The sequence below is a fragment of the Bos taurus genome, chromosome 5, assembly GCF_002263795.3.
Source record: "Bos taurus isolate L1 Dominette 01449 registration number 42190680 breed Hereford chromosome 5, ARS-UCD2.0, whole genome shotgun sequence".
NCBI classification, from domain to species: Eukaryota; Metazoa; Chordata; class Mammalia; order Artiodactyla; family Bovidae; genus Bos; species Bos taurus.
Window position 1 is genome coordinate 110,106,988 of NC_037332.1, and position 21,552 is coordinate 110,128,539.

General features: G+C 56.0%; 1 protein-coding gene and 1 long non-coding RNA gene across 3 annotated transcripts in view; one reads left to right on the forward strand and one right to left on the reverse strand.

The window, feature by feature from the left end:
* Positions 1 to 20,444, forward strand: LOC132345355 (uncharacterized). The gene is made up of 3 exons (XR_009494675.1): positions 1 to 519; positions 9,275 to 10,775; positions 16,884 to 20,444. It is a non-coding gene; the product is annotated as an uncharacterized lncRNA (long non-coding RNA).
* Positions 6,787 to 21,552, reverse strand: part of KCNJ4 (potassium inwardly rectifying channel subfamily J member 4) — a 24,987-nt gene continuing 10,221 nt past the window's right edge. The window contains exons 1-2 of one of the 2 annotated variants that reach the window (XM_024992788.2): positions 20,443 to 20,613; positions 6,787 to 8,908 (exon numbers count right to left, since the gene is read on the reverse strand). In XM_024992788.2, the coding sequence (XP_024848556.1) occupies positions 7,535 to 8,869 (1,335 nt within the window). In that variant the 5' untranslated portion in view covers positions 8,870 to 8,908; positions 20,443 to 20,613 and the 3' untranslated portion in view covers positions 6,787 to 7,534. Of the gene's footprint in view, positions 8,909 to 20,442; positions 20,614 to 21,552 lie in introns of those variants that run through there. The other variant, XM_024992789.2, reaches the window with a different exon arrangement.

Genomic DNA, 21,552 nt, shown 5'->3' on the forward strand with positions numbered 1-21,552 from the left:
CTGCACCCCCAACACATCCCTGCCCTCCACTCTGACTGAGTGAGGGTCTCCCTGCCGAGCTGGCACCTCCCTGCCTCCCTTGCTCTGGGCGGCTCTCCGCTTGGCTGTCTGAGTTGCCCTCTGCCTCCCTCTGGCTTGCTCAGAACCTCCGTTCTCCCGCAGGCCACCTCCCTCTCCCACCATCCCCATGTTTCTCCGTCTCTGCCTCTGTCACTGGCTCTCTGTCTGTGTCTCTCCACCTCCCCCACCGCTGTCACAGCTGCTCCCGGATCGCTGTAAAATATGCCCTCCAAACTGTCCACACTCCCTGAACCCTCTCCCACGTCCCTTGGCCCAGGTATTGGCAGGGAGGTCCAGGAGGAGGAGAGGAAGGAGAGGCTTCGACAGCGTGGAAAGAGTTGAGGAAGGGAGATAGCCAGCTGAATCTCTGCTCTGCCAGGCAAGGAAGGTCCCGGAAGCACAAGACACAGGTGCTGGCCTCCAGACCCTCATTCCAGGGACGCCACATCCCAGGAGGAGGTAATCCTAGTGACAGGTGGGGGGTCAGGGGTCTGATTCTGGATTTGGGGCTCTGCACCTGCTTCTCTGTATGGCATCTCAACCCCCCTTCCTGGGCCTGTCTCCCCCCGTCCATGGGGACCAGGGGTCCCTCTTGGCTTCCTTCCCACGGCAGGCACTGTTAGAGCTGAAGCCAGCTCTCAGCCAGCAGGGGCTCTGGCCTACCTGCCCTGTTGCTATGGTACCTGCCGTGCAATGGACAGCTACGGCGACTGTAACCAAGGTTCCCTGGCTGGTGTCCCAAGCTTGAGCGTGGAGTGTCGGGAATTGCCCAAGGTCCTGTTTGGCATTGGTGGCAGGGCCAAGGCCAGAGGCCTCAGGACTCCCAGCCCAGAGCTCTCTTCCAGCGCCACAGCCCAAGGCTGAAAGGGGCCAGGCCCCAGCTCCATCTTTCCTGTTTGGTTCAGTGCTAAATCCTTTCTCCTAGACCAGGCTCTTCCTTGCTCGCAGCAGGTGCTCAACAAATGTTTGCTCCACGAAGAAACGGATGAGTGACACAGAACCTCTGAAATCTGCAGCGGCTGGGGCTGATGGCCAGGACCTGGGCAAACGCCTCTGGCTGGGATCCCAAAGGGCTTATGTGGGGATCTTATAACAGATTTGAGGCAGTGAGTGGAGTGAGTTTGGGGGCGGGGGTGCTGGAGGCTACCAGTAATTGGAGGAGGGGGCCAAACTAGACTTGGGTGTCCTCCCAGTTTTGCCAAGTGTCAGTTCTGTCCTTCCCCACCATGTCCCCAAGACCTCCAGCTGCCCTGAAGGATGTCGGAACAGAGCACTAGGTTGTCAGATGTGTCAGGGCCCTGGAGGTCATTAAGTCCAGCGTCTTAACTGTGAAGATGAGGGGAGTGAGCTTCAGAAAATGGAAGAGATTAGCCAGGATCACATGATAAGTCAGAACCCAAGCTCCTTCTCTAGCCTCCCAGTCCTCACACACTGAGAGCTAAATGAGCTATCAGGCTTCCCTTTAGTCATGGCCGCCAGGAAGCTCAGAGGTCAGTTTTGCAAACTTTGTCTCGTGTGGTCAGCTCATCAAAATCCTGCCTGGAAAGCAGTTCACATGATTTGGATCCAATAATATGCCCAAGACCACTCGGGGCCTGGTCACATATGAAAGTGAAAAGAAAGTGAAAGTGAAGTCGCTCAGTCCTGTCCAACTCTTTGCGACCCCGTGGACTGTAGCCCACCAGGCTCCTCCGTCCATGGGATTCTCCAGGCAAGAATACTGGAGTGGGATGCCATTTCCTTCTCCAGGGGATCTTCCCAACCAAGGGAGCGAACCCAGGTCTCCCGCGTTGCAGGCAGACACTAACCTCTGAGCCACCAGGTCACATATGAGATCTCATTTAATCCAAACAGCAAAGCATGTGACATAGATACGAATGGCCTTTTTTAACAGATGAGGAAACAGGTTCAGAGACATAAATCAACTTGCCCAAAGTCACACAGCTGGTAACTGGTAGAGACAGAATTCAAAGCTAGGACCCCCTAGTTCTCATACTCACGATCTTTATAAATATTGACATCAATGCCAGAGCTCTCGGCTCCATGCCCCGGTGCCAGCGCTGAGTGCGTTGCCAGTCAGTCTTCCACATCTACTCTCACCCCGTCCACAGGGAGCCCCTTGAGGAGCTTGTGGAGGTGGGGCTTGGTTTTGAAACTCCTCCCCTTTCCAATCCTGGGAGCCCCAGCCCTACACTGTCCTTGTGGAAAGATTCAGGTGCTGGGGGTTTGCATTTTTAGAAAGTCTGGCAAACACAGTCCAGAATTCTGTTAGTGCTTAGCCTAAGCAAACAGCCACAAGAAGGAAAAAAAAGTTAAAAAACAAACGAAAAAAAGGCACAAAGATGTTGATCACAGCGTTGTGTATCTTGGAGAAATACTGGAATTCATCCACTTACAGGAGGGAAAGGGAGCCTTGGAAGAAAAGCTGTGACAAACCTAGACAGAGTATTAAAAAGCAGAGACATCACTTTGCCAACAAAGGTCCATATAGTTAAAGCTGGTTTTTCCGGTAGTCCTGTATGAATGTGAGGGTTGGACCATAATGAAGGCTGAGCACCAAAGAATTGATGCTTTTGAACTGTAGTGTTGGAGAAGACTCTTGAGAGTCCCATGGACTGCAAGGAGATCAAACCAGTCAACCCTAAAGGAAATCAACCCTGTATATACACTGGAAGGACTGATGCTGAAACTGAAGCTCCAATACTTTGACCACCTGATGCGAAGAACTGACTCATTGGAAAAGACCCTGAGACTGGGAAAGATTGAGGACAGAAGATGGGGACAGAGGATGAGATGGTTGGATGGCATCACCGACTCGATGGCCACGAGTTTGAGCAAGCTCCAGGAGCTGGTGATGAACAGGGAGGCCTGGCGTGGTGCAGTCCATGGGGTCACCAAGAGTCAGACATGACTGAGCGACTGAACAACAACAACACCCTGTGGTTAGGATTCTGCACTTTCGCTGCTGAGGCCCAATGTTCAATCCCGGGTCAGGGAACCAAGATCCTGTAGACTGCGCATCGCAGTCAAAATAATAAATAAACAGATAAATAAAACCACCAGTATCATCAGCTACACCCTCACCCTGCTAGGGGTTTTCTCAGCAGTGCTGGGCCACAAGGACCCTGTATTAAAAAAAAAAGAAGGAAAATGTGTAGAATCCACCAATACCAATAATCACCAGAAAAAGCTACAGTGAGAAAAGCCAGATCCAGGAAGAAGCGGCCAGGGTCACAGCCACGGGAGCTAACTAAGGCCTGACACAGATAGGGCGAGGATTTGACGGGGTCAAACAGCTGAGTTGAATGCCTTCTAGATTCTTTTCTATTTCTCTTTAAGCAGTGTGAGTTCATAAGGAAAATGAGTTTTTTTTTTTTTTTTTTTTGGAAGCTGGCAGGAAGGAAGCAAGCAAAGATGAACCTACAAGAATTAGGCCCCAGTGGTGGGGCTTTTATTTGGGATGCGGGCGGCTGTCAGCTGCGTGAGTGGCACCCTCTTACGCCTTGGCCCCCACCTTGGTTCCCCTTTCTCCCAGGGCTGTGACTGAAGGAGGGTAGACAGGGGAGAGGCAGGGTCCCCACTCTCTGGCTCCACAGGAGAGAGAGAGGGGCAGGAGCTAAGGAAGGGCTTGACGGCGCCTCCAAGGCCCCTTCTGTGACTACAAGCTTGTGATAGCTAATGTTCTTACACCCCCAGATTCAGCGATCTCCCCCCACCCCCATTTCAGGGCCGCCAGGAGCTGGGAGTGAAGGAGTGAAGCGAGAGATCAGAGGAGCTGCTTGCTGGGGAGCAGGGGAGGGGAAGGCAGGTGGGAGGGCTGTGAAGGGAGCAGGTGGGAGAGCCAAGGTGAGTCAGCACCGATGGAGCAGCAGGCTTGCAGCCTTGGAGCCTCCCTGCAGCTGTGTGCTCGCCTCTGAGCTCTGGGCTGGCTCTGCTGCGCGCCCCGCCCCCCCCCCGAGTCCCTGTGCTCCCCACCCCATGTCCTCCACTTTGATACCCCCGAAAGTCCTTGCTGCGGGCTCTCGTCAAAACTTGCCTACCCTGTATCACATGCACATCTCAACAGCTACAGGGGCCTTTCTTAAGGAGCCGCTGTCACGAGCGTCTGAGCGAAGTGGCCAACCAGTGACGAGGAGGGTGTTTAGGAGGGATCTTGAAGTGCCCCCTATCGCTCTGGATGGGAGGCCCGCTTAGGGTGGACTGCACACTCTGTCCCCCTGGTCCTTATGGGAGCAGGGCCGGACGACCTCTACCCTGTGTTCCAGGCGGAAGGTACCCGAGTCTGAGGTCCTCTTTAGCTACTGCTGGCTGCCCTGGGTGCCAGAGCATCATTGAAATGAAGCAGGCAGGAGGGGATGAGGTCAGTGAGTCCTCCCCCGGGCCTGCAGGGCTGGATGGAGGGATGTCGCTGGGGTCAGGGAGCGAGACCCTGGGGTGCGCCCACCTAAGGGCCCTTCTGAGAACATGGGCAGGCGAGCAGCCGCACTTGTGTCTGGCTGAGTGGTCCCTGTAGGCCCCTTCAAGGCCCCCAAAGGTCATGGGTGCACTCTGGGAAATCTGGATAGGGACAAAGGAGGAAGAGAGGAAGCCCCTTCCACCCTCTCTTAGCCCGGACCTCAGGAAGAATGGGAGTGAAGGGGAAGCTGGCCCCTGGGCCTCTGACAGGTCTCACCTTGGTTCAGAGCAGCCCCTTAGTTCTCTGGGCCTCCATTTCCTCTCTGAGACCAAATCCTTGCCCCACCTACCTCGAAAGGTGTTATGCAGGTAAGAAGAGACATTGTGATGAGCTCTGGGCGCTTGGCCCCCTTTTCTAGGAAAGAGGCCCCAGGGTGTTTTCTTAAACTGTTAAAGCACGTGGAATGCACCACGATTTACCCAAACGGCCAACATGAAATGTGGCCCTTCACAAAGCAGCCAACCGCCCTTGACAGCAGCTGAGCCTGCCTCCGGTTCCCTGTGTTTCCTGAGAGGATGGGCATCTGTGTAGCAGATTCCTGGAAACAAGGAGGGTGCCCTCTGCTTCCTTGTACCCCGAAAGTTGGGCACACAGTTGGCACATACAACTCAAAGATTCTGGGATAGACTAGCAGGGATGGTCACAGGTCCACCTGGTGTGTATGCCTTTTGCCAAGGGACTTGACCATGCTCCCAGAGGACGGGGTCAACTTCCTACCCTTTGAGTCATGACCTGGATTAGCGAATAAAATGCCATGGAAGTGATGTTATACAAGTTCAAGATTAGACTCAAGAGACCTTGCAGCTGCTGCCTTCACCCTCTTTGACTGCTGCCCCAAGACTCCGTGAAGTGATCTGGTGTAGCCTGTTGAAGGAGGAGAGGCCAATGGAGGAGAACCGAGGCCCCCAGGCCGGCAGTGAGACCTACTGCCCGACATGCGAGTGAGTGAGGACCTTGTGGCCTGGCTGACCTCCATGCTAAGCAAGGCTGCTGGATTGAGCCCACAGAAACAGGAGAGGAGCTCCCACCAGCCCACCCACACAACCTTAGAAAGAATAAACCAGTGTTGTCTATGTTTAGGGTGGCCTGTTACACAGCACAAGCTAACCGAAGCCTGAAGAAGGGAAGAGGCCCATCCAAGGCCCCACAGTGAGGAGAGACCAAGCCCAACTATGACCACGCTTCCCAGCTGCCCCCAGCGCCCTTCCGGCCGCAGTGTCCCGCAGTCAAGCTCGTCAGCCCGGCACCGTGTGTGTGTGTATTTCGAGGGTGTAAACCAAGTAGGTCCTTGCCAATTTCCCCTGAGTTACAAAGGGCTGGCTGGCATCCACACAGGATGCCCATCGTCCCTTGAAAGGACGGCTCATTCCATTCTGCGGAGAGTGAAACTGAGGCCAGGAGTTGGTGGGCAACTTGCTGACAGCCACACAGCTTGTTAATAGCAAAGGTCTGACTCAAGCCCACTCAGGCCTTCTATGCCCATTTAGGATCCTTTCCACCGGCTCCCAGAAAGGAGACCAGCAGGTGACAAAGTTCTCTCCAAGGGTTAGTCTCTCAGAAAAGGGCACACACATATACAACTATACAATACACACATACATACCACACACACACACATACACACCATACACACATACACAACACACATACCACACACATACATATAACACACGCAGACATACACACCACACACACATATACAACACACATACATATAACACACACATACATACATACCACACACACATACATATAACACACACACACACCATACACACATACATACCACACATATATAATACACACATACATACCACACATGCATACATACCACACACATATAATACAATACCACACACACATACATACACACCATACACACATACATACGACACATATACAACACATACAACACACACATACATATAACACACACATACATACACACCGTACACACATACATACCACACACATATAATACACAGATACATACACACCATACACAAATATATATCACACATACACACCACACACACATACATACCACACATATACAATACAATACCACACACACATACATATACACACACACCATACACACACACATGCATACCACACTTACATATACTTCATACACAGAGACATGACACACACACACACCCCATACGCACACACATACCACACAGAGACACACATCATGCTGATCTCTCTCTGCCCCTCTTTCTCTCTGTCTCTTCTTCCCAACCCTCTGTTTTCAACCAGCCCACCCCTAATGGACCATATACTTTATTAAAAATATATAGTTACAAACTCCATTGTCGATCTGGGCTGGGCCTATGGGCCCAGAGGGACCGCAGGGAGGGACGGCCCTTATCCTGCTCCTTGGGGTCCCACTTCTGCACCCAAACCCAACACTATCCAGGGGCCAAGGCAGCTGGCTCTAAGGGCCTCGAGGGACCAGCCAGCTGGGCGGGGAGGGGGCAGGGTGCCCAGAGAGGGCCTGCACCGCCTAGTCCTGCGGGTACACATGGCAGAAGGTGGATTCGGTGCCTCCATCTTTCCATTTATAGATATTTACAAAAGAAAGTCATGAGCAACAGACCACAGTCATGCAGAAGAAACGCACCCCCCTCCCACCCTCCCAAACTAGCCAGTGGCCCACCCCAGAACCCCAAGATGCCCACCCCCCAACAGTCCAGACGCCTTCCCCAAGGTTCTGAGAGCAAAGGGGGAATGTCCTTGAAGGGTCGGTGGGGAAAGGGTCAGGGGTCTGGGGTTCCTGAGCTCGCCATTGGGTAGGTGCTGGGGAATCGGGCCGACCAGACCAAGGGTGTCCTGGCCCTTTCCCAGGCCTGGGTTCTGGAGTCAGTAGGAAGGGCTCTCCCAGTCTTTGAAGCCCCCAGGTCCCTCCAGAAGGTCGGGAGCCAGGGTGAGTTCTGTCCTGAGTGTGGAGAGGGTGTCCTGGCAGCCCACCCCCCAGCGAGGCTCCTGCGGGAAGCAAGAGGGCGGGCTCAGAGGTCAGATGGCGGACTCCCTGCGGTAGGAGATGTTGTCCAGCGGGAGGGTGGCTTGCATGCGCTCCAGATCCAGGTGGCTGCCAAACTCCAGCATCCGGATGATGCCCGCCTCCTCCTTGGAGCCCGCCTCCAGGCCCAGGCCCGCAGCCACAGCGGCAGCGGCCGCAGCCTCCTCCTCCATCTCCTCTTCCTCCTGGCTCATGAGGGCCAGCTCGTTCTCGTAGCAGAAGGCACTGGGCGGGGGCGGCGGGGCGGGCAGCACGGTGATCTTGCTCTCCTGCAGCTCCCGGGCTGAGCAGCAGGGCGTGCCAGCCACCTCGTAGGTCTTGTGGAAGCGCGAGTAGTCCACTTTGTAGTGGCTCTTCTCCTCGAAGACCACTGGCTCGAAGCGGTGGCCCCACAGGATCTCGCTGGCCAGGTAGGAGCTGCGGGCCTGGGTGGTCATGGCCGTGGCCTCCACCATACCCTCCAGGATGACCACGATCTCGAAGTCCTCTGACTCCAGCTCCTCCTTGCCCATGCCATACAGCGGGCTGTCCTCGTCGATCTCGTGGACAATGATGATGGGCGAGACCAGGAAGATACGGTCCAGGCCAATGTCGTAGCCCACGTTGAGGTCCCGCTGATCCAGCGGCAGGTACTCGCCCTCCTGGGTCATGTAGGGCTTGATGAGCTGGGCCCGCACGTGGGCCTCCACGATGTGGCTCTTTCGTAGGTTGCCCACGCGCCACATGAGGCAGAGCTTGCCATCGCGCACCGAGATGACGGCGTGGTGGCTGAACAGCAACGTCTGCGCCCGCTTCTTGGGCCGGGCCATCTTGGCCATGATGGTGCCAATCATGAAGGAGTCGATGACACAGCCCACGATGGACTGGACCACCACGGCGATGACCGCCAGCGGGCACTCCTCTGTCACACACCGGAACCCGTAGCCAATGGTCGTCTGCGTCTCCACCGAGAAGAGAAAGGCGCCCAGGAAGCCATTCACATGCATGATGCAGGGCTTAGGGGCCACGGGTGCGGCTCCACTGCCTCCCGCTGGGGGCCCCGCCGCGGCCCCTGCCGGGCCGGCCTCCAGGTCACCGTGGAAGAAGGCGATGCACCAGAAGAGGAGGCCGAAAAAGAGCCAGGAGACGAGGAAGGCCGCGGAGAAGATCATGAGCATGTAGCGCCAGCGCGTGTCCACGCACGTGGTGAAGATGTCCGCCATGTAGCGCTGCGACTTGTTGCTCAGGTTGGCGAAGTAGACGTTGCATTGGCCGTTCTTTTTGACGAAGCGGTTCCGGCGTTTCCGCCGGGGCACGTGGGCCTGCCCGTTGCGGCTGTGCCCGTGCATGTCCTGAAGCCGGCGTGGTCACCTGGGAAGACGCGGGGCCTGCAGGGGAGAAGCCAGACACGTGAGGTGCCAGGGAGCAAGTGGGTACTGTGGGGGACGGCTCTCCAAATGCCCCCAGGGACCCAGGTTCCAGGGTGGCAAGGAACCTGCCCAAAGATGCCCAGGAGGGGAAAAGCCTGGACTAGGACCCAAAGTTTCCTTCACCACTCGGGCAGAATGTTAAGATGGTTCTGACAACAGCGAGAAAGTGCCTCTGTGGCCAGCCCAGCTCCAGGGTTGGGGCCTGCTGGACCAGTAGCTGAGGCCACTGGGATTCTGGTCCGAGTCCCAGCCCTTCCTGCTGCACCCTCTGCCCGTCATCCCCCTGCCAGAACCTCCTTTGATTGCTCTTCCTTTTCCTTCCAGGAGCTTCTGGATGCCCATCTCAGCACCGCCCCCCACCGATCATCCCACTGGCCCTGAACAGAGGCTGTTGTGAATGCTCTGGGTCCCGCTCCCCTCCCTATGTTCAGCCTCTGCCTTTGGGTCTCTCAAGGGCTGGACATTCCCTTGTCCTGTCCAGTTCAGCAGCCACTGGCCACCTGTGCCTCTTACATTCAGTTAAAATTAAATAAAATGTCAGCATCAGTTGCCCAGTTGCACTAGCCACATTTCAAGCGCTCAGTAGCCATGTGTGGCTACTGGCTACCATGCCGGACAGAGCAGGTTCAGGACAGTCCCTTCAATGCAGAAGTTTCTTCTGGGTAGCACTGGGACCCACAGCCCCACCTCAGTTCCTATCCTGTCCCCAGACTTGTCGGGAGCTGCGGTGGATGAAGACTCCAAAGTGGTGGTCAAGATGGAAGGAAGGGGAGCTCAGAGTTTTGACCCCCGGGTAGGCATCCCTATTTCATATCACAGGTGAGGGAATGGGGGCTTAGAGAGGAAAAGTGATCTATCCAAGGCCACACAGCAGGTAAGTGGGTCCAGATCCAGGAGGGTCTAACTCTTCAGCCCCCAGGTGCTGTCATTATCACTGAGTTTACTGTGTGGAGACCTGGGGTAGGGTGCGGGGGAGGAGGGAGGCATCAAACTACTACCACCTAGCTATGTATATAACTGCAGACAACTCATTTCTACTCTCTGAGCCTCAGTTTCCTCATCTGTAAAATGGGGATGAAAACTCTGCCTCACAGGAACCCAAGGAGACTAGGTGCTCTGTGAAAGCCAGTGCCTCCTGCCTTCCTTCCCACTTCCCAGGGAGCAGGAGGAAGCTGGTGAGAGGTAGGATTTGCCTGTCAGCATCCCCAGCTGTTTCAGTGGAGGCGGCCTCTCACCCTGCTGGGTGGTGGGTGTACCAGCTGGCCCATGGAGGGCAGACCACCCCCCCATCACCTCTGCCTTCCATGGGGCCCCAAGAGAGAGATGGTGTTGTCCAGAGCCCCAGCTGGCTGGCAGGGCTGGGGCTGGGCCCAGGCCCGGGTTCCTAGTAACGTTTTGGCCCAGAATTATATAAGGCTGGAAGTTTCTATTTTCTGTTCTATTCTTCTTCCTGATCTAATTGTGCATCTGTGGCAATGTTTATACACTTCCCCGGTTCAGGACAACTCGGTTGCCGCAGCAACCGGTGCGCGCCAACGCTGTAATTTAGAGATCAACGGCTTCAGCGCCTGCCTCTTCCCAGGAGAAACTCCCTCTCTCAGCCCAGGGAGAGCAAGCCCTGCCCCCCCCCATCCCCACGGTCACCCCACCATGACTCTGGGTTCATCTCCCTTCCCCCCCTTAAAATGAGCTCCCTGGACCCCCCCAGTCCTGGAAGTCCCAGATCCACCACGTAACTTGGGCAAGTTACTTGACAGCTCTGAACCTCAGTTTCTTCATCTGGAAAATGGGACCAGTGAGACCCATGGGTCTGAAGATCTCACAGGTAATGAATGGGGGTGGGCAATGCCAGTCCTTAAGAGGTCCTGGTTTTAGTTGAGAGTCAGCCCCTCTCTGCTACCCCCCTAGCATCCCAATGGCCAGGGCTCCAGGTGGTAGTTCTAAAGGGATTGGGGGCCAGATGTACCTCCTAGGCTATAAATGGCTTTCAGGGAAGTCTTCCTTCACTAAATATGTCCCTTTTCACTTTCTCTCATTGTTGCCAATGCCTCCATGAGCACCACAGAAAGAACCAGAGCCCAAAGTAAGGGTTTCCAGATGAGTGATTTCAAGACCCTCATTTTGGGGTTTCCCTGGTGGCTCAGTGGTAAAGAATCCACCTACCAGTGTAGGAAACTCAGGTTCGATCCTTGGTCCAGGAAGATCCCACATGCCTCGGAGCAACTAAGCTCCTGCACCACAACTACTGAGCCTGTGCTCTAGAGCCCAGAAACCGCAACTACTGAGCCCCCCGCCACAACTACTGAAGCCCATGCACCCTGGAGCCCATGCTCTGCAACAAGAGAAGCCACTGCAATGAGAAGCTGAGCCCTGCAACTAGAAGTAGTCCCTGCTCATCACAACTAGAGAAAAGCTGGGCAGCGGGCAGCAATGAAGACTTAGCACAGCAACCCCCCCGCCAAAAAAACCCCAACAAAACCCTCATTTTACATCTGAGGCAAGGAAGCTCAGAGCTGGGATGAACTTGCTAAGGGTCCCAGAGCAGCTGGGCCAGCCGTGGGTGATCACCTCAATCCCACTCCTGGAAGGTCAAGGTGCTCCTGGAAAGAGGAGCTTCCTCCCTGGAGGGGGTTGGGGTAGGGTGTGGGGTGTGGGAAGAGAGGGCCCCAGTCCAGCCAGGCAGGCCCTGGACCCAGTGGCCGCGGCCTTGCAGAATAGAGCTAGAGGGAACAGAGAGCAGTGATCTGAGCTTTGTTGGCTGAGGATGGTGGGGCCCAGAGACAGTGAGAGTCCTGCCCGAGGCCACAACAGGGGCCCGCGGAGCTGCGGGCCTTGTCTGCTGCCCAAAGGGACTGGCCCTGACCTTGGGGATTCCTCTGGTCCTGCAGGAGAGGGCGCTCCCCGCTCCAGCTCCAGCGATGCCCGCTGTTTCCCATCCCTGAGTGGAAGTGACAGGAGTCTCAGTCAAGCCCCAGGAAGAGGCTCCGCATGTCCGTGCCCCCATGCTCCTCACCCTCTACACTCACATCCTCCACTTCAACGCAGCCCCAGCTCCGCCCTCTAATCAGCCCCGCTTCGTCGGCCCCCACCCTCTTATCAGCCCCTCCCTCCCATCAGCCCCGCCCTCTCATAGGCCCCGCCCTCTTATCAGCCCCGCCCTCCCATCAGCTCCACTCTCCCATCAGCCTGGTCCTCCAGCCCCAGCCCCACACGGTAGCCCGGTGGGGACTCTCATCTCCAGGCCCCGCGCCTCCTCTCTCGGTCACAGCACCCCATTTCCCGAGCCCCTGCCCTAGGCTAGACCCTGGGCCACCCCCGCCGGGTGCATCAGCTCGGGATCAGAAACGTCCACTCCTGGGGGGCTGGGAAAGCAGACACCGAGAGCAGGTGCTGCCCCCAGGCCCATCACCCTCCACCTCCGGGAGCCGGTGTGTGGCGTGTGCCCCTGAAGACCCTGGGCTGGTGAGAGGCCCAGCCCCTCGTCTGCAGTGACCCGTCCAGATACACCGCTGCCCCGTCACCGCAGCCCCTGCAGGAGCCCGGGTGGGAGCTGGGGGCGGGTTGCGCTGTGCTGCCGGCACCAGGATCACCGCAAAGCGACGAGTCCGACACTTGGAGAGTGCCCGCGGATCACTGAGGCCAGAAGATGGCCAGCTTTTCTGTCCCTCACTTGTCACACGGGTCTTCCTAGCGAAGGCACAAGGGCCAGAGGGAAAAAGTATGAAAGAGAAAGGGCCACAGATCATGGGAGAGAGGCGACGGGCATTGACAACTGGGTACCACCCCCCTCCGAATATAGATACTTTATTAAAAGAGAGAGAAAGAGAACCCTGGCTGTTCAGGTGCCTGCACCATGGCTACAGTTAAGTGTACTTTTCTGGAAGGCAGGGAGCTGGTCTTACCCACTTGCACCGAATGTAGCTCATGAGCACGCTCTGGAGAACAGAATTTCCAGAATGGGGGCCCTAAGGGCTGGCCCCCTGGCTGCCTCCCTGGGTGATCTGGGACAAGCCCATCCCCTCCCCACTGGGTGCTTCCTGCCTTTCCTGTCTTTTATTCTAAGAGTGCAGCCTGCAACATCTTTCGTGGTTAATGTTCTTGCTTTTGGGGAAATGATGGAGATGGGAAATGCTGGTTGCTTTTTTTTTTAATGTAATGTCCTTTCTTGGCAAAGTGGAGCATCGACAATGCTGTGCAAGTTACTTTTTTGGTGGGGCGGTTAAGTTCGCTATGGGGTGAACATCTGGATCCTAGACAACTAGGGAAACTGAGGCTGAGAGCAGGGCTGCAGCACGCGAGTTGGCAGCTGGCAGACACTTGAGCCTCTGGGAGGGAGTGAAGGTGACCAGCAGGGTTGTCAGCTTGCTCTCCTGCCCCTTCCTAGGGAGTTAAGGAGGGCTGGACCCTGCCTGCCAGGGGGTCCGGAGAGGCAGGAGGACCACCCGGCCCCTGTGTCCTCTTAGGCTTTCCTTATGATTTTACGACACTGAATGCTCCCTCCTTGCCCACAACTCCTTTTGCAAAAAAAAGAGAAGCTGCTAAAGTGGCAGCAGCTCCTGCAGGCTCCAGCAGCCCAGGCAGGCTGTGGGGTGAGTCTCCCCACGAGCACCCTGCCCCTCGTGGGAGTCACAGTGGTGTCTGCAGGCAGATCATGCAGGCCCTCCGGCCCCAGACAGCAGCAGCAGTGGGTCCTGAGACCCAGGGCAGGCGGGTGCACTCAGCCCCAAGATGTGGGAGGGAGGTGGGGGGGCAGAAGCCTGGATATAGGGAGCCCTTAGCCCAACGGCCCTGGAGAAGAAAATGGCAACCCACTCCAGTATTCTTGCTTGGAGAATTTCATGGACAGAGGAGACTGGTGGACTACAGTCCATGGGGTCACAAAGAGTCAAACATGACTGAGCGACTCACACTAGCCCAACGGCAGGACTTTGGGCATCCCTTTGGTGTCAGTGGGACAACAGGGAGGTGAAGGCACCGGCCCGCGGTCACACAGCTCAGCATGGGCCCTGCTGAACCTGCCATCCTTCTTGGTGGCCACCCTCAGAGAAGGAACACTCTGGAAGTGCCAGCTCTATGCCAGGCGCTGCCTGGTCTCTCTCACTGAAGCATCACTGCAACTCTTTGTTAATTTAACAAGTATTTATTAAGCACCTACCACAGCAACAAGCAGGGCAATTATTTCTCTTCCCAGCTGAAGAATCACAGGCTGGGGGTGGGGTGGGGATGGGGGAGTAGAGATGGGGGTCACACAGCAGACGAGGCAAAACCAGGATTCTGACTCAAGCCCGCTGGCTCCAGGCCCTGGCTCACCCTGATTCCCAGCCTCTGGCCTTCCAATCACCTCTCACGATGCCCTATGCAACCCAGACCCCCTCGTGCCTCTCCCCAGCCCTCCAGGCTCAGCCCGAGCCCCCCTGTTCTCTGAAGTCTTCTGAGGCTGCACTGCCAGCTGCCAGCCCTGCTTCCTTGCAGCCCCTTGGCCGTCACTCAACTTCTCTTCAACTGTATGAAAATATGGGCTGGTTAAAGCCTCACATTTGGGGCTTTAACCAGCACGTTAGGCTCTTGGACTCAGTTCTGTCAGCCTTCTAGCATGTCCTCTGTGAACCTCAGTTTGCTTATATGCAAAATGAACATGATGCTAACAATGCCTACCTCACGTATATAATAAAAACATTGGCTGAGGGGTCAACAGGGCATTGCGGGTAAAACGCAAAGAATGAGATGAGATGAAAATGATGATGATGAGGATGAGGTAAGAACTCTGGCCTGGAAGACCAGAAACCCAGCTTCAAGACCCGGCTCCACCACTAACTATTCCAGCCAGGGGCTCCTTCTCTCCATTCGTAAGATGGGGGACCGTAATAGCTCTGCGGCAGGGGAGTGGGGAAGAAGGAAGTGGAATGAGAGAAGGGCCCAGCACAGTGTCTGTAATTAGGCAGGCGATGGGGCGGGTGCTTCTGAGTCGAAGCAGCCTCCCCCTGCCACGAGCCCTTCTTGGACCTGGAGGGGAGACTGACTCTTCTCCAGAGGGCGAACCCACAGGGCAATGCGGGTGGTGCAGGGCTGGGGTGGGAGGTATAATTTCCCTGGGCGAGGTGGGAGGAATTAACACCACTGTCCCATTTCCCAGCCCTCTGAGGGGCACAGGGCCTCCCTCTACCCCAGCTCTGACTGAGGCCTCTCAGGCCTGGACTATCTGGTTGAGGGATTGGGGGATTGTCCTGTAATCATATACACCCAGAGATTTGGAGGAGGGAAAAGACTTAATGCAGGCAGCTGAGCTCAGTGCCTCCAAGAGTAAGAGGCACTGAGGGCGTAGGAGAGTGTCCCGTCCTGCCCACGGCCCTCTGCAGGCCCCTGTCCTGCTCTGCAGGCCCCCAAGAGGTTGAACTATCTTCTCTTGACGAGTCTTGAGATCCCACACCTTCCCCTTCCCAGGGCAGTGACTCTGACTCTGGAGTCTCTGTGCCATTTTCCGACTGTGTGACCTTGGGAAAGTTACTTAACCTCTCTGGTCCCTGCGAGCCACATCCTTAATGGGACGAATAGTATGCCTCACTGAGGACTAAATGGGATCATGCACAGGTGCCCAGCACAGAGTAAGAGGTTGATAAGTGATACAAACAGTCCTTTTCTGAAACTCCATCCCTGGATTTCAGACATCCTGCCCTGTAGCCCACCCGGCACCATCACGTGGCCCCATCCAACTTTTCTTCCACCAGCTCAAGGGAGCAGGTGAATAAGAGCAGTGGCCTCAGACTCTCACAGAGCTGGGCGGGAAGCAGGCTCAGTCCTGTCTGGCACCAGGAGGATCCTTGACCTCTAAGCTTCAGTGTCTTCATTTGCAAAGGAACATAGGAACGCCTACCTTGCAGGGTGGTGTCCTGAGGGCCAGAAGCAGATTGTCAACTGTCATAAAAGTGCAGGCCACACTGTGGGGACTCAAGAAATGCTCTTCCTCCCCCACACCTTCTTTGGTACCCCGAAATCCCACTGCACGCGCAGTCCCTCCCCCACTGGGCACGGTGTGACGGAGCAAAATCCACACAGAGCAGTTAGTACGCACTTGCTCTGGGCGGGCACTGTTCTGAGTGCTTTACGCTGATCAATTCCTGCCGTCCTCACCGTGACCTCAGAGGAAGTTTCCATTTTCAGCCCTACTTTATTTATTTTTTTAATTTTTTTTTGGCCACACCTCGTGGCTTGCGGGCTCTTAGTTCCCCAAGTAGGAATCAAATCTGTGTCCCCTGCAGTGAAAGCGTGAGTCCTAACCACTGGGCCGCCGGGAAATTCCCTGTCCCTGCTTTCGAAGTAAGAAAACCAAGGCACAGAAAGGTTCCGCAAGTTGCCGAAGGTCACACAGCTCACAAGTGGTAGAGCCAGGATTTGGACGCGAGAAGTCGATGCCAGTGCACATCCGTTAGACAGTCTGTTCTCCTGGCCTTGGAGTAACGCTGTCACATCAAAAGTCTCTTCCACTTAGTAAGCATTTATCCCTCCTGCCCTTCTTCGTGCCGAGTTCTGTCCAGTTCAGTCTTGTCGGGAAAGGGGAAACTGGGTCAGAGGGCAAGCTGGAGCCAAGATCTGGGTCCCTGACTTCAAGCCTGGCCAGGTCTGAGCAGTGTGGGGCGAACTGGCTCATTCCTCCAGCTCTGCACCCCGCCTCTCCCTCCAACCATTCAGCCATCCGGTGAGCAAGTTTGGAAAGCGAATTCCCCAGAATGTCCAGATGGGCCTTCCAGTCATGGCCAAGTGGCAGGAGGATCCAAGGGCCCAGCTCTAACCTGCAGGGATGCCCTCTGCTGAACTGCCGAGGCCTGGCCCCTTCCATGACTGATGGGCGGCTCCCTACCCCCAGAGGAACCCCTTCTGTTGGCCAGACAGTCCCACCAAAGAGGCCCCTTAAACACTTTTGTCCTCTTCCTTATAGGAATTTGAAGGCGGATCCCCAAAGGCTTCTCTTTCCCAGAACAACCTCAGCTCCCTCACTAGTGGGGGAGCCAAGGCCTTGCTGTGGCTTCTAGGGACTCTCTCTGCTGCCTGCTCATCCCTCAAGGGCACTCACTCCTACTGCACACTTGCCTCGGGTCAGGCACCGCGTGGACTCATCCAGCTTCTGCGTAACCCATAACAAGCATTTGCCTAGGCGGCAGCCATGGATTATAGCAAGATGATTGAAGGAAAAGTATGGGGCGATGTGAGAAAGAAGACAACGGGGCCCTGCTTTGATGGGGGTCCCTGAAGGCCTCGTTGAGAAAATGACGTTTAAAACTGAGACCTGAGGAGTAGGTGGGAGCCAAGACAATCCAGAGAGTTGTGTGTCTGTGTGAAAGGTAGGTGTAGAACATTCCAGAAAGAGAATCTGCAGCAAGACCAGAGAGCAGGAGTGAAGTGAGCCAGAGGAAGGAGAGCTGCCCCAGAGGAGGCCCCCGGGGAGCGGGGTGCAGGGCTGTGGAACTCACCCTCATGGTTATGGGAAACAGCAGGCAGTCAGGTTCTGCCTGGTTTGATCCTTTAAACTTTCACATGACATCTTTAAGACAACTAGGGATAAGCAGTCATTATAATAGACCCTTGTGTATCCACCACTGGGCTTCAGAAAAAAAAATCCTCAATATGGCTCCAGTGGCACCCTGCCCTTATCTGGTCTCAGAGGCCACCGCTGCCCAGTGTGCCCACATACTGGGGGATGAGATGTGCCAGGATGCTGTGGGGGGCACAGTGGAAGCTGGAGGTCGGCAACAGGGCTACTGCTGCTGCCCAGGCGGGCGATGATGGGCGGCTTGGAGCTGCGAGGGTGGTAGCAGTATTGCTCGAGAGAAGTAAACAGACCAGGTCACATTCTGGACAAAGAGCCCCCAGGCTGTGGGGGTGGGCTACGTGGAGGGTAGGGAAGAGGGGTGTCAGGAATAGGTGATGGTGAGATGCTGAAAGAGGACCAGGTCTAAGGAGCAACAGTTCCCAGTGTGCAGTGGCCTTGGAATGGCCACATGGGGAAGTCCAGGAGACTCATCTGACGGGCACACCTCAGGGAGGTTGTAAGGTGTGAGAGTGGATGAGATCTCCTGGGCAGGAATGCTGGATGAGAAGAGAGGGGGGCTTGAGACCCAGCCCCAAGCATCTCCTGCACGTCAACGAGAACCTGGCTAAGTAGATGGAAGCCAAGAGGCAGAGGGAGGGCAATGTGAGGATAGTGGGGCCCTTGAAGCCGGGACAAGGAGGGAGGTGAACAGAGTTGACCAGTTGACCAGACCAGCCCAGCCCACCAAAGCCAGTGGCCCCACTTGCCTTCCCCATTGGGACACATTCTCTCTTCCCAGCCAAAAACGGGTGAAGACTCCTCACTGGCAGAGGAGAAGGCAAGGTGCTGGGCAGAGCTGAGGGAGGAGGGGAAGGCAGGGGGCAGGAGCAGAGGTGACTTTAGGACAGCCCACGACTGCCCTCCCCACCCCAGCTCCCCAGCCAGGGTAGGGGTGGAGATCCTGGCCAGCCCCTCCCCCATTGTCCCCATGACCAGCCCCTTCTGCATTGTCCCATCCTTGGCTGCTCAGCAAACACATCTCCAGGAGCTGGGGCTGGGCAGGTAGGTCTCTCAGACTTGTGGGAGTCAGGGCTGATGCCCTTGGCTCACACAGGATTCCCTGGATTCTCCACGGGGCTCACAGGCCAAACCTGAGAAGAGGTGTGTGTAGCGGGGGTGGGTAAGGGGATCAGAGTTGAGTGCCAGGGGTAATTCGGCAGAGGCCACCCCGGGTGGCTTCGGAGAGCCACAGGACTGCCGGTGACACTTGTGTGGGCTCCTGGGACCAGGGCCTGCAGTCAGTCAGGCACTCGAGGAGCCAGGTGCCGGGTGTGCCCGGCCCAGACTGGAAGCTGCCCAAACAGGATGGCGTGCCACGTAGCCAGGAAAAAAGGAGGGGGAGGCCGGTCAGGAGCCGTGTGGGTCTCTAAGATGTGTTTTTAAGTGAAAAAAAAGGCAACCATGGGGAACACTGAGTATAGTATCTACCATTTGTACAAAAAAGGAGAGGGAAGAAATTTATAGATACACATATTTACTCATCTGGGCTTGTCTGTGGATGGAGACCCAGGAAACTGGTGACACGGGCTGCCTCCAGGGAGGGGAAGCAGGTAGCTGGGGAAGGGGTGGGAGGAAGAACTCTCACTGTATTCCTGTTTGTGTCTTTTTAATTTTAGAACCGTTTGAATGTATCACCTACAACAACAAAAAAAAAGACACATAGAAAACTTTCAAATTAGTATGTACATATGTGTAGAAGGGTCATAGCATTCATAAGGTCCTCGAAAGGGACTGTGATCCCGGAAGGGGAGAGAACAAACGCTTCACTTAGGTGCTGACTGGCCGTGGAAAAACGTCTTAACTTCTCTGAATTGCTTCCATAAAAAGGGGAGGGATAACGCCCATTTCACGGGCATGTTGCAAAGATGAAAAATGACCTTGGAGGGTAAAGGGTTATCAGCTGTGCATAGACGCTTCTTGAAGGGGATGACTTGTCATCCAGCTCTCTCCACAGCCCCTCACAGCCCCTCCTGAGAGCCCATGGTCTTCCCAGTGGTTCTCACGGAGGCCGCTGGCTCGCCCCTGCCGCCCTCCTCAAGTCTTCCAGGTCTGAGGGCCTCTCTCCGGGTCACCCCCTCCCAGCCTCTCTGTTCAGAACCCACTCAGTGTCCAGGCTCAGCCTCCACTTAAGATACCACCTGGCCCTGATCGCCCTCCCAAAACAAGCAGATTCCGCTCCTGCTCCAGGGTCAGGAGGCATCGAGAACCCAGCACAGCCAAGATGGGAGGATCGCCCCTCCCCTGCCTTCCCCATCTCAGTCTGTGACCTCCTGGGGGCCGCTCAGGCATCACACCTTCAACCCTCCCCAAACCCAAGCATCAGGATAACAGCACAATAACCAACATTTAGTGTTTACTCTCCCTGGAGAAGGGAACCACGGACAGAGGAGCCTGTGGCCTGCAGTCCCTGGAGTCGCAAAGAGTTGGACACGACTGAGCGATTAAAACAAGTGTTTACTCTGGGCCAAGCCCTGGAGGCTCCTTTGACCCTCATGACATCCCAGAGTTGGGTGCTGCTATTTTCATTCCCCACCGTCCCCCCGGGAGTTCAGGAGCTGCCCCAGCGGGTGAAGGGAGGGACTGAGGCCCGGACTCGGGCCCCACGCTGAGTCCATCCAGCCTGCAGCGCCCTCCCTGCAGCCAGCCACACCCGCGCCGGCAACTCCGTGGGGTCCTCTCTGAGCCTCCTGCCTCCACTCCCCATGCAATCCTGTCTCCGCACGGGCTGAGGACCCACGTCACTCCTCAGCGTGAAGCTCTGCTTCTTACCGAGCCCTCCTGCCCTCTGATCTCCCCTCTCCACTCCCACCCTGACCTCACGCCCACGCGGGTCTTCCTTCTTGTCCCTTTGGGTCCGTACATTGGCCGCCCCTTCTGGATAAGATCCTCCGAGACTCCCCGCTCGTACCTTCCTACCATTCCAGTCTTGACTCAAAGGCTGCCTCCTCTGAGAGGTCCCCCAGGTGCTCTCCGTCTGCGTCCTGATCTTCCGCACAGCGTTTGTCTGATCCAAACCTATTTCACCCGCAGTCTCTGCAAGTGCTGAGGGACCTCCACCCTCCGCTTCACCCCGAACCCCAGTGCCTGGCACACGGGGACAATTTATAAACATCCGACGACTGCCAAAACCAAGATAATTTCAGCTTGTCATAATTCCCGTAAAGGACCTAAGGAGGGTGATGTGACAGAACGTGACCAGGAGGAGCTATTTTTGTCACCAGAGTCAGGGAGAACCTCTCAGTGGAGGTGGCCTCTGAGCGGGGACCAGGAGGAGACCTTCCGCGGTGCTGGAGCAGGGCAGGACGTCTGGGGCCTTGGCCTGTGCCTCATGCTCTCATGGAGCACTGGCTTCTTCGCAGGTGTCCCCAGGTGTCCTCCCAGCGGGGTGCCCAAGGTCCTAGGCCCAGAAGAGAAGCTCCAAGAACAGGAGGGGGCAGTGGTGGTATGGGCCACAGGCAGGGCCAGCAGGAGAAAGCGGCAGACAGGCCTCGGAAGGGCCAGAGACAGCGGTAGGAACAGTCCTGCTCATCCACAGCCACGAGGGACTGTCGCTCTCAGAATGCCTACTATGTGCAGGCAAAGAGCTACAAGCTCACCCGTCAGACCGTCTGAGCTGGCTCCTGAGGCCAGACTTCAGACTCCATTTATTCATTCCTTCATCACCCTAAAAACATGCTGAGCTGGAATGGCAACCGCCCTCCTGCCTGATGCTAAAGCTGAAACTCCAATACTTTGGCCACCAGATATAAGAGCCAGCTCATTGGAAAAGACCTTGATGCTGGGAAAGATTTAAGGCAGGAGAAGGGGACAACAGAGGATGAGACGGTTAGATGGCATCACCGACTCAATGTTCCTGAGTTTGAGCAAATTCTGGGAGATGGTGAAGGATGGGAAAGCCTGGCGTGCTGCAGTCCATGGGGTCAAAAAGAGGTGGACATGACTTAGTGACTCAACAACAACTCCTGCCTGGTGTGTGTCCAACACAGTCCAGTGCCTTCCCTCGGAGGGCACTCTGTAA